Raw genomic sequence first — 13,395 nt, forward strand, 5'->3', positions numbered from 1 at the left:
ACTTATAATATTTATAATTTAACCCAATCATGCTAGTATCCAAAAACTTTCCAAGACAGGGAAGGGTGGGGGGGGGGATTGAATAATACAAGAACATGAAACAAAAAATACGTTTTTTCAATGTATATATGATATCCATCAACAAGGGCAAGGTAAACATTTCTAAGCAGACGATTATTGATATATTTTTAAAAAAATTATATTTATATACAAATATATTTATAAACATTTCTCAGTGTCAGAATATTCCTTGGACGAACTAATATTGTGGATAGCTAGCACGGTTGTATCGTGATTGGAACAAATCGATAATTGGAAATAATTATCCCGTTCACCAATCGCTTCGTTCAAATCGTAATCCTTCACAGCGGTCAGAAACTTATGAGCTTCGATATCGCAAAATGTCATACGATAATTTTGGGTAGTATGTGATAATGCGCGAGTGGGATGTTCGGGCCCTTCTTGCTTTGCTACCTGCCAACAGTAAGCTAACATACCCGTTTGGCTCATGTAAGACCACTAATATAGCATAAACAAAATATTTATTATAATATTAAGCGTAAAATAATGTAAACAAAAATCAAATTATTTCTAAATGAAAAAGCATAAGGGATTTGTAACCAAATAACTATGTCGAATTCTGTAAATGTAAACATTGTCGGCTATGATAAAAGCTAGGTAATTGGAGGAGGAATGCCATGATATTCCGCTTATACTATCCTTCCCTGAATCCAAAATTGTGATAACGTTCAAAAGCTAGATATTATAAAAAGAAAAATATGAATAAAAACCTTTTTTCTTATTTTTGTAGTTAGATCACTAAGATGACAAAAGTGATTACTTTTCCAATCATCGTACAATAGATATGTATAAGTATTGGATCAGAAGTTTTGATTGGGGCGTCCTGTTTATTCTTCTGCATATCTTTCGATTTTTGTCCTACTATAGCCAAATAATTATGGCAATGACTTACATGGCAACAATGAATAGTTAAATGAGTCTCCAATATAAGAGGATCTTAAAAATAAATGAAAATTATTGAGTACTAGCTCGTAGATAAGAATATTATAAGTTTAATAATATCTAAGATAACAAAAAAAATAACAATATAATTTTAATTTATCAAAAAATTATCCAATTTTTTAAAAAGATATACTAATATTTTATAAATATTACTTTCAGATTCTTTATTAGCAGCAGGATAAGATATTTGACAATTACCATTTTTGTAACAAATTATTATCATTTCATTATTCATTAAATTTGAGCCTAATATTGAATAACTTAATAGTGGCCTGAAACTTATATTATATTTATCTATCCAACACATATATTTTATTGTTTGTGATTTAACATCACTTAAGACCACACATCTAACATCTAATTTTTCCTGAAAAAAAATTTAATTTACAATTTCTCCTGTATTAAAATAATATTAAAAAATCATAATTTATTTAGTCATTTATAAATTTTACATTTATGGGTATCATGGATAGACTAAAACCCAAATCCCATTTCATTCTTTTTTTCTTTCTACCTCTCCCACTCCTCAGGCTGATTAAGAAAAAAGTGGACAGTTTGGGAATAATTTACAGGCCAGGTTAATTGTCAAAATTTTTTACAAGGCTGTTTGGAATTTCAGTTTTTTTAAAACTTATAATAATGTAAATTTATGATTTTCTACCTTTTAAAAAAATTATTATGGGATATACAACTTGTAAAAATTATAACCTAGGCCTGCCCAAAAAAATTATTTATCTTAAAAAGGCAGTTCTGGCCAGGCTTATATATAATTTTATGTTACATTAAAATATATAAAATGTAAAATAAATGTAGAAAAATTCCATAAATGTTAAAAAAAATTTTATTATAAAATACTTGATTATAAAAAATAAAACTGTGTTCAAACTTTATAATTCCCATTTCCTTCATAAATATTTATAATTCCATATGCATCAGCTAACAAGAAATATTTAGAATCTGGGGACCAGGTAAAATAAATTGGTTTAATGTGTGGATAATTCTTAAGCCATAGCCTAGAACCAGTTATATTTCCAACAAGAAATGTCCCTGTAACATTAAATATAAATTTCCAACTAATAATTTAATATAAATAAAAACCATCTTGGTAGGCTATAAATATTTTATCTCCCTCATTGTTCCATTTCAAAGATACAATATTGGATTCATTTCGATTATTTTCAAGTTCTCTTTGCCATTTGCCTTAATTAATATAATATATATATAGATATATGTGATATAATACCCTCTTTAAACCCCCATATTATAATTAATCCTGATGAATCACAGCTAGTCAACTTATGGTGCGGCACATTCCAAGTAATATTTAATACATTTTCTATAATTAAATTAAATTATTTAATAATTCATAATAAACCCTTATGTCCTATTAAATTTTGATTAAACTCTATTAAATTTTCACTGTTCTCAGTATAATCTTTATAATAGTTAAAAATTAAGGTAAAAAATTTATAATTTACCAAAGTCCTTATTTAGTTTTATTACTTTAAGCAAGGAGTTATCACCACAAAAAGCTAGATCATTATTACTATAGTTCCATTGAATATCATTTAATTTGACATTATTAGACAATGCAATCTTTATAATTAAAAATATTAAAAAAATATTTTATCGCATACTTTATTGATCAGGTAAGAAAACATATGTTTGGTAAGAAGTAATTATGTTAGATATAAACTACAATGTTAAATTTTTATATTCTAACCAGTAGAAAAGTAATAATTTATTTATATAAACTAAATTAATAAAAATATACTATAGACAAGAGGGTAAAGTCTTGCCCTGAGAATTGTTATGGTCTCTCTATTAGTCGGTATTGGGGGAATTAGCCTGTAGAATGGGGATTAGTCTGTATAGAAAATTCACTCGCCTCAAGAAGTTCGCAATAATATTGATATGGAATAAATATCTTATAAAACTAAAAATAATATGATTTTTCTTTATTAAGATTAAAAATTAAAATAAACTATTATCTCTTTACACGATATTTATATATATCGGTATTAATTTACTGCCTCAAGTAAACATTTTGTAAAAAAGTAATATAAATTGATTTGGTAAGTACAAGTAATAATAAAATGAAAAGGTAATATAATAATATAATACGTAAATTGACAAAGTAAGCACAATTTGTTACTAATCTGTAATATACAGTAAAAGGCGTTATGAATCTTGATAAAGATATATACTTAAGATTTACTTTTGACAAAACTGAACATAAACTTTTAATATCTCAATAATTTTATTTGAATTTAAACAATTGATAAAAGTAATATATTTATTTTGAAAGAACATACAATTTAATATTAAATTTCAGTCATTTAGAATATTTGATTCATAAAATGTTATGTTAAATTTTTAGAATACCTATATAAAACAAAATGTATTTCAAAACTAAGCTCTCACACGAACATAAACCTACGCAACTTTAATTCAGTAAAAATTAAATTTCAACGTGAATAGGCGATGCGCTTAAAAACTAACGAATTACGATTGATAACCTACCAGGACCATAAATATTCATTTTTCTATACTTATAAAATTATGATATTAAGGTATAAATAATAAATTTATATATTAATGTTTGAATAAATATCATTACAACGCAATGTTAATGTTATATAACTAATAATTAAAAATATTTGAACAAAATGAATGCGTAAATTTTAAAGTTGCGAATATTAATCTTTTTTTTTAAACAAACTTAGAAATAATAAAAATTAACCCGTGACCTGTTTAAATATTAAAAATTCATTTGGAATTTTAATCTGAATATTAGTGTTGTTAAAACCCCGATTTGAGTCGATTTTTTAAAATGGTATGATTCAGATTTTAGCTAAAATAATATTATGTAAGCATCGAGATTTGGACAATAGATGACCAAGCATTTCTGCCAGCTATGAGCAAAATCTTTAGGCTTATTTAATGTTATTTTGGTTTTAATCTTAATCTTCTCGTTTTTTAAAATCGACCTAAATCGGGCTATTTAACAACACTACTGAATATGGTTTTGATTGGGAAATGGTTAAAAACTTTATTGTCATCGATATGTAATAATTATGAATAAATTTAATTGGAAGTTTTAACCTGAATAAGATTGAGAAATGTTTAAAAAATCTATTATCATTGAAATGAAAATTATAAATGGAATGTTAATTTCATTGAATATTAATTGGATAATTATTATAAAAATAATATTGTCATGTGGATAATCGTTGCAAACTGAATTTTAAATCCAATAAGTATCGTTGGAAAATTTTATTGTCATTTTGATAACAAAAAAAATTTTAAATTTTGGTAAAGATTCAGTAGTTGATGATTTTAAAAGTGTTGAGAAATGTTATAAATTTTTATTGTCATTGTAATAAAATTGAGGTTATTTAAGGTTGAAAAGTTTGATTTTTACCGTAATTAAATTATGTTTGAAAGTTTTTAATTTTCACTGGGGTGAAATTGAGAATTTGGCCCTACAAAAAAATGCATACTTTAAACTTTAATAGAAATGTGATTTATAATGTAAATTTTAACGTAGATAATAATTATTTTAAAAAATATAATTTTAAATTTAATTGGAATGTGATTTCTTGAGTAAATTAGAGATTTTTATATGAATTGTAGAATGCTGATATTGTCATTGTAATGAACTAGAGATTTTTATAAAGAGCTATTTAATTATATTATTATTTTGAAATGTTTTTAATTATCACTGTGGAGAAATTGAGAATTTTGATATTTAAAAACAATAGATACGTTTAAATTTTATAGAAATGTGGGTTCTAGTTCAAATTGGGGATTTCTTATAAATATTTCCCAAGAATATAAATTGTAAAAAATTTTAAGCACTAGTGAAAAATGTTTTAAAATTAAATAATTTGTCAGATTATTTTTGAAATATCTAAAATTGTAGAGGTGATATAATATTGTGGTAATATTATAACAAATTTTTGGATACAAATACAAATTAATTGAGGAAAAATATCGTGCTTAAAGAAATCAATATGTCTGTGACATCTAAATTGATTTAAAAATTTCTCAAATCGGTTTATTGGTAAATCAAATAGACAAAAGGGGACTTTTAAAAGGAGTGACATGTTGATTGTCCATTAATTAACGCTTAAATAACGTTAGCAAATTTTGGATAGCGAATAATTGCTATGTTTTTTGATGATCGATGTCGAATTAAATTTAAAAAACTTTTAGTATCAAATGAGGCTGGCACTTTATTCCACAAATATATTGTTTTATAATGATGAGATGTGAAGATTTAAATGTATTCCCCTTCTAACAGTTATGTTATCAATATTCTCCTATCTTATTGTTTTTTCTTTCATGAAAATTGTATTTTTCTTTATGAAATATGTCCCCTTGCTGAATAAAATTGCATTTCCCCTGACTTGATATTTTTTATGATGTTATATCAAATCTCCCTCTAACTTGATATTTTTATATTACATCAAACCAGTGGCGTAGCTAGGAATTTTCCTTAGAGGGGGTCCATACATAAGCTGGGGGGCCCCTCTAACGGGCCTTCGGCCCTTTTGCCCGGCCTTCAATCGGATTTATCTTACAAATCATAACCATATCTTCTATAATATATAATAAATATATTTTTTAAATGCATCATTAATATGTTATTATAATTTAGTAGATTCAATGACTTTATAATAATACTATCCAGAATAATTTCAATAGTAATATAATTGATATAAAATCACTTTTAAGTTTTTTGAACGTATAATCTAAAAAAAAATTTGCTCTGGGAGGGGTCCAAACACGAAAACCACCCCCGTAGCTACGCCACTGAATCAAACCTTTGCTTTAATATTTGTACGATATATTTAGGAAAATGTCCGTCCTTTAATAAAAAAATAAATCATAAATGCTTCATAAAACTTCTGATTTGCCATGAAATAATCGAATGCCAGAATACGTATGAGATTATGGTGGCCGTTGAACTCTGACTCAAAATGAACAATTAAAATAGATTTTTTTTGAATATTATGTAATAATAATATTATTTTTTTTTTGAAATGGTATTACTGTAAAATTTGGGCGTATCGTGTATTTATATTATATTATATTTACATTTATCTATTGCCATTTATAATAGTTACCCAGCAAATCAATCAACAGGCTTGCTTTTGATTTAGGTAGTTTATACTAATTACATTGATGAATTTATATTTTGATTTTAAATGATGTTGAGAAAGAATGTGTTATTATTTTCTTCATGTATTTTATTAATTTTCCTAATTAATTAATATTAAATGAAAGGATATGATGTTTTACCTTACATTTGCGTGTTTCGAGATTTTATTTTTATGGATATAAATATTAAGTAAAGTCATTACCAAACTTTTTACTATCAATTTAATTTATACTATGTTGAATATTATTTAATAAACAAATTATTTTATGTAATGTTAGTGTGTTCATTCTGCTTATGTTTACATTTTATTTAACATCTAATTAAAATCGATTTCAGCGTATTAACAGGATAATTATAAATTTTCCCAACTTTAACCAACTACATACTTTCTTCTTAAAAAAAACCTTTCCATCTGAAATTTCTAAAGATTTCTAATGGTGCAGACTTCAAGAATATAATTTTTAGGTCAATTTATTGATATTTAAATTTTAAAAATATAATTATCACATAACTTAAAATAGTTTCCTATATATATTGACAATTTAATTTAATGTAGTTTATAATAAATTGATCTTTTTAAAGTTAAAATATAAAATTGAACATTCGTTTTTTAAGTAAATTGATTTATAAAATATAAAATTTAATATTAGTTTATAAGCAAATTGATTTTTTAAAATATAAAAGTTGTTTTTAACAAAAAGAAAGAAACAATTCTTATTACATTTGAAATATTTTAAGTTACGCCATAAATAGCTTAAGGATGTAAAAAAAAACAATTTTTTAAAGTTAAGATAAAATACATGAGTGTCACTGTTTAACATTTCACACTTTATTTTTTATTTCTTATTTACCCTCTGTCTATAATTTTTGTCGTTTGTCATTCTTGCTCGTTAACCCCTTCGTTGATCTTTTTTTTTGTTGTATGTTTTATCAATTTAGTTCCACACACAAAAAAAACTAATTTTGTTTTAATATAAGGAGAGAAAAAAAAAATTTATTATCAAATTTAATTCATTATAAAATTTTCAAATTCTCTAGGAAACACACTATTTCTAACTGGTCTTTGAACGTTGCGATTCTGATCATTCACTTGTACATTTTGGTTTCTTGGTTCATCACCTCCCCTTCTAAAATTCAATGTATAAGGTGATGCATTATTATTAACATTCGCTTTAAAAACTGTTGCACCATTAGAAGAAGGTTCAACATTAGTTGATCTTTTTTTTATTTGGTCCAAGTGTCTTTTTATAATTTTGTTCCCAGTATCTATCTCATACAACAAATTTCCGTTTTTGCGCATTATTGTACCTTTTTCCCAATTATTATCCTTAAAAGTTTTATACCATATGCTGTCTCCTATTTCTATATCCCTATCTATTGATATCTTGCGATTTAGTATATGATCTCTTTCATCCCTCAGTTTTATCAACTCCCATTTTGTCCTAATCATTCTGGAGAACATTACTTCGCTTGGTATTTTGTTGGTCGTTGCGTTGGGTGTATTACGATAATTAAAAAGAAACTTTTCTAGAGCTATGTCTACGTCTATTTTATTATTATTTTCCATATTCCTTTTCATATTCATTTTCATTGATCTAATCATACGCTCACATTGGCCATTGGACTGTTGGTGGTGAGGTGCGGTGAGTAAGTGTTCGATTTCGTGATCTTCGCAAAATTTCTTAAATAATTTACTGGTAAAGTTAGTTCCATTATCAGTGACTATTCTATTAGGTATACCAAATAAACTTATTATTTTCATCAATTCTTTAATCGTTGATTCCGTAGTTGTGTTTCTCATTCTCCTAATAATAGGAAATTTGCTGAAGGCGTCAACACATACCATAAAATTATTATCTTTGAACTCTGCAAAGTCTATGTGTACGCGCTCGAATACTTTCGTTGCTGTTTCCCATGGGTTTTGAATATTATGAGGATTGTCTGCGTATTTATTGCAAGCATCGCAATTCTTTACCTCCTGATCTATTTCTGCATTTAAACCAGGCCACCACAGATACTCTCTCGCTAATGATTTTGTTTTTCCAGCACCGAGATGCCCATTATGCAACTCTTGCAAATCTCTTTTCTCATACCTTTCGGTATTATGATCCTATTCTCTTTAAAAAGGCAACCTTTTATTAAACTCAATTCCAATGCCATATTTTTATACGTTTTGTTCTTTATCTGCTCATGATTCCTTATATCGTTGATTATTTCCATTAGTTCTTGATCAATATTAGTTTCTTTAACTATTCTTTTAAAATTTATTGGTGTGTCCCAAAAATTGTCATCAATTATTTCGTCATCTAACTTTTGTACCATCTCTTCTGTATTCATTAGTGGTAATCTGGACAAACAGTCTGGTACAATATTTCGTTTCCCGGGTCTGTGAACTATCGTAAAGTCATGCGCTCCCATAGCCAAGTTCCATTTTTGGAGTCGCATTGATATGGAAGAATTGTCCTTGAGTCCCTTCGTAAATATATACACGAGTGGCTTGTGGTCGGTAATTATTACAAATCTTGTGCCTATTAAATACTCCTGGAATTTTTTAACCGCGTAAATTACCGACAAAGCTTCTCTTTCGATATTGGTATAATTTAACTCTGATTTTAATAGTGCTCTTGACGCGAAAGCGATGGGTTTTTCTTTGCCATCACCCTCAATATGAAATAAGACTGCGCCTAGACCTTTCTTTGAAGCATCAGTTGCAATGCCCACTGGTAGATCCGGGTTATAAAAATTTAACGTAGGCGGAGTGCTTATGAGTTTTTTTAGGTAATCAAAGCTTTCTTGATGTGTACTATCCCATGACCACTTGTCTTTATTTACTATTTTGTATAAGGGATCGGCGATGTCAGCAAAATTGCACAGAAATTTTCGATAATAGCTCGCCATCCCCAAAAAAGTTGCCAACTCTTCTTTTGTCTTAGGTTCCGGCATATTAGAAATAGCCTTTATTTTATCTGCGTTCGGATGGATTTCAGTGTCATCTATATCGTGACCTAGAAACCGTAGTTTTTTCTTCAAAAATATACTTTTTGTGAAGTTTGGTGTAAGCCCATACTTTGATATTTTGTCAAATACCATTTTTATGTTGTTCACGTGAGTTTCATCGTCCTCCCCAGTTATCAATAAGTCATCAATATAAAACACGACGTCTTTCATGTTCCCGAAAATATTGTCCATAGTTTGTTGAAATATTGCTGACGAAGTTTTTAATCCAAACGGAAGTCCTATAAACCTGAAATAGCCTTTATGAGTTGAAATAGTGAGAAAATCTCTTGATTCTTTGTGTATTGGAACTTGAAGAAATGCATTTTTAAAGTCGATCTTTGTAAATTTCTTGCCTTTCGATAACTTTGCTATAAGGTCATTGATGCGTGGAATTGGGTACTTGAAATCCTCTAACGCAGGATTAATAGTATTCTTGAAGTCAGCACATAGCCGAAGTGAACCATCGCTCTTGACAACAGGAGTGAGAGGACTGTCCCATCTTACCTCTTCAACAGGTTCGATTATTTTGTCGCTTATCCACTTCTGTAGTTCTTTTGTAACCAAGTCAATTCTTGAATAAGGTACACGCCTGGGAGGTATGATTTTCGGTGTAGCACCTTGTTTTAGATGTAGTTTGACATAATTGCGTAGTATTGGTTTCTTGCTAAGTTTTGACTCGCATTGTTTGATCAGTTCTTGAATAGTATTGTCATAATCTTCTTCGACTAAGTTTACAAATCTATCTAGTATATTTCTAAAGACTGCTATCCAGGTCCTACCCAAAAGTTGACTCTGGACAACATAAGCATCTAATGTTTGGGTTTTGTCTTCGAACTTCGCCTTTACTTGGACAGTTCCTAACACCTTTATTGTTCTCCCATCATAACCAGTTAATTTTGTGTCTGATTTATTTAATATTTTGATACCAATCTCTTTTGCAACATACATCGGTAGGATGCTAAACCTGGACCCGGTATCTATTTGCATTGAAATCGGCACGTCGTTCAAATGTACTGTCACTTTATATGCGTCATTGACTGTGTTGTCTTTATCAGCATCCATATTATTTATGTCCAAGTTATACAAATTATATTCTTTCTTTTCTATTTTATTATTATCATCCTCTTTTATTTCTTCTATGTTTATGGTATTTATTTTATTAGTGTATCGTGTTTGATTATTATGGTCGACATGATGTCTACAATTACATGCGTTTATTCCTCTTTCCATTATAATTATTACTATGCCTTTGCGTGCATCTTGAAGTATAATAGAGTCTGTTGAATCCGTGATTGTAATCATAATAAAATCTTTGGTTATTATCGTTATTATAACTGGTTCTATTTTCAATCTTGAAAAATTATTGTATAATCCTGGGTAATTTGCCCTAACGTTATTGTAGTTACCCGCATTATAGTTCTGATGTCTAGGGTTGTAATTATTTCCCTGATAATTATTTTGAAAGTTGTTGTTTCTCGTAGTCCATAGTTGTCTGTTATCGTTATTCGATCGTGGATTATGTCTATCGTCGTATCTGACCACCTGTTTGTTTTCTTCAACTTTCATGCCTCTGTCTTTCCAAATGTTTTACGCTTGTTTCTTCTTCAGTCTTTTCACTTAAAGAAATGTTTTCAACTTTAGCTATTATATTTTCTCTTAATTCTGTCTCCTCAAGATCATCTCTTAAACTAAAGACTTCTGCTAACGTAATATTCTCTTTCAACGTAATTTTCTGCCTGATACTTCTGCTATTTGATGAAATTTTTACCTTTTCAATGACTCTACTATCGCTTAACGAACATTCATTTTGTAAAATACATAATCTACTTACCCAATTGATGTAACTTTCACTTTTACCTTGTACAGGTGCATTGAATAATAACAATTTCGAAATGTAGATTTCCTCGGGTGTAATAACCTAAATTTTTCAATCAATATCGATGAATTGATGAAATCGGTAGGTGAACATATCGATTTGAGCTTGATGTATTCTTCGTCTGGTTTCTTGTGAAGGATCCTGCTTTTTCGATATCAGAGATCTGAGCATCGTTGAATATGTCTTCGAAACGACTTAGAAATCATCGCCATTACCTGTGTATGTTGGAAATTCAATATTAATATTAAAGTTATTATTTGAGGTCTGTTTCATAATTTATAATTTACAATATCCTTGAATTTTTCTATTTTATAGTATTGGATTTTATAAAAATTTTAAGAAGTTAATTTATATTTAATATTTTAGAAAATTTTAATTTAGGATAAGAAGATTATGACAATACTATTCAAGAACTGATCAAACAATGTGAGTCAAAACTTAGCAAGAAACCAATACTACGCAATTATGTCAAACTACATCTAAAACAAGGTGCTACACCGAAAATCATACCTCCCAGGCGTGTACCTTATTCAAGAATTGACTTGGTTACAAAAGAACTACAGAAGTGGATAAGCGACAAAATAATCGAACCTGTTGAAGAGGTAAGATGGGACAGTCCTCTCACTCCTGTTGTCAAGAGCGATGGTTCACTTCGGCTATGTGCTGACTTCAAGAATACTATTAATCCTGCGTTAGAGGATTTCAAGTACCCAATTCCACGCATCAATGACCTTATAGCAAAGTTATCGAAAGGCAAGAAATTTACAAAGATCGACTTTAAAAATGCATTTCTTCAAGTTCCAATACACAAAGAATCAAGAGATTTTCTCACTATTTCAACTCATAAAGGCTATTTCAGGTTTATAGGACTTCCGTTTGGATTAAAAACTTCGTCAGCAATATTTCAACAAACTATGGACAATATTTTCGGGAACATGAAAGACGTCGTGTTTTATATTGATGACTTATTGATAACTGGGGAGGACGATGAAACTCACGTGAACAACATAAAAATGGTATTTGACAAAATATCAAAGTATGGGCTTACACCAAACTTCACAAAAAGTATATTTTTGAAGAAAAAACTACGGTTTCTAGGTCACGATATAGATGACACTGAAATCCATCCGAACGCAGATAAAATAAAGGCTATTTCTAATATGCCGGAACCTAAGACAAAAGAAGAGTTGGCAACTTTTTTGGGGATGGCGAGCTATTATCGAAAATTTCTGTGCAATTTTGCTGACATCGCCGATCCCTTATACAAAATAGTAAATAAAGACAAGTGGTCATGGGATAGTACACATCAAGAAAGCTTTGATTACCTAAAAAAACTCATAAGCACTCCGCCTACGTTAAATTTTTATAACCCGGATCTACCAGTGGGCATTGCAACTGATGCTTCAAAGAAAGGTCTAGGCGCAGTCTTATTTCATATTGAGGGTGATGGCAAAGAAAAACCCATCGCTTTCGCGTCAAGAGCACTATTAAAATCAGAGTTAAATTATACCAATATCGAAAGAGAAGCTTTGTCGGTAATTTACGCGGTTAAAAAATTCCAGGAGTATTTAATAGGCACAAGATTTGTAATAATTACCGACCACAAGCCACTCGTGTATATATTTACGAAGGGACTCAAGGACAATTCTTCCATATCAATGCGACTCCAAAAATGGAACTTGGCTATGGGAGCGCATGACTTTACGATAGTTCACAGACCCGGGAAACGAAATATTGTACCAGACTGTTTGTCCAGATTACCACTAATGAATACAGAAGAGATGGTACAAAAGTTAGATGACGAAATAATTGATGACAATTTTTGGGACACACCAATAAATTTTAAAAGAATAGTTAAAGAAACTAATATTGATCAAGAACTAATGGAAATAATCAACGATATAAGGAATCATGAGCAGATAAAGAACAAAACGTATAAAAATATGGCATTGGAATTGAGTTTAATAAAAGGTTGCCTTTTTAAAGAGAATAGGATCATAATACCGAAAGGTATGAGAAAAGAGATTTGCAAGAGTTGCATAATGGGCATCTCGGTGCTGGAAAAACAAAATCATTAGAGAGAGAGTATCTGTGGTGGCCTGGTTTAAATGCAGAAATAGATCAGGAGGTAAAGAATTGCGATGCTTGCAATAAATACGCAGACAATCCTCATAATATTCAAAACCCATGGGAAACAGCTAGTGTTGTTAAACGGCTCGTTTTGAGCCTATTTTTCAAAACGGCTAACTCAATATTTTAGTCAGAAAAATATTGCCTAAGCCTCGAGATTTCGATAATATATGTCTAAACCTCTGTTACTTCTATGAGAAAA

General features: G+C 29.0%; 1 protein-coding gene and 1 long non-coding RNA gene across 2 annotated transcripts; both read right to left on the bottom strand.

Annotated features, from left to right (window-relative positions):
• Nucleotides 1-219: 219 nt before the first annotated feature.
• On the bottom strand, nucleotides 220-1,280 carry LOC135930271 (WD repeat-containing protein 35-like). Its single transcript, XM_065467051.1, has 4 exons — nucleotides 1,177-1,280; nucleotides 842-1,017; nucleotides 622-756; nucleotides 220-519 (listed from the first exon to the last, which is right to left on the bottom strand). The coding sequence occupies exons 1-4, from the start codon at nucleotides 1,256-1,258 to the stop codon at nucleotides 220-222; spliced, it is 693 nt and encodes a 230-aa protein (XP_065323123.1). The 5' UTR covers nucleotides 1,259-1,280.
• Nucleotides 1,281-1,947: 667 nt separating this feature from the next.
• On the bottom strand, nucleotides 1,948-2,622 carry LOC135929903 (uncharacterized). The gene is made up of 5 exons (XR_010572662.1): nucleotides 2,502-2,622; nucleotides 2,399-2,458; nucleotides 2,267-2,359; nucleotides 2,122-2,223; nucleotides 1,948-2,070 (listed from the first exon to the last, which is right to left on the bottom strand). It is a non-coding gene; the product is annotated as an uncharacterized LOC135929903 (long non-coding RNA).
• Nucleotides 2,623-13,395: the final 10,773 nt, after the last annotated feature.

Source organism: Gordionus sp. m RMFG-2023, chromosome 5 (assembly GCF_954871325.1).
Source record: "Gordionus sp. m RMFG-2023 chromosome 5, tfGorSpeb1-WG-v2, whole genome shotgun sequence".
In the NCBI taxonomy this organism is placed as follows: Eukaryota; Metazoa; Nematomorpha; class Gordioida; order Chordodea; family Parachordodidae; genus Gordionus; species Gordionus sp. m RMFG-2023.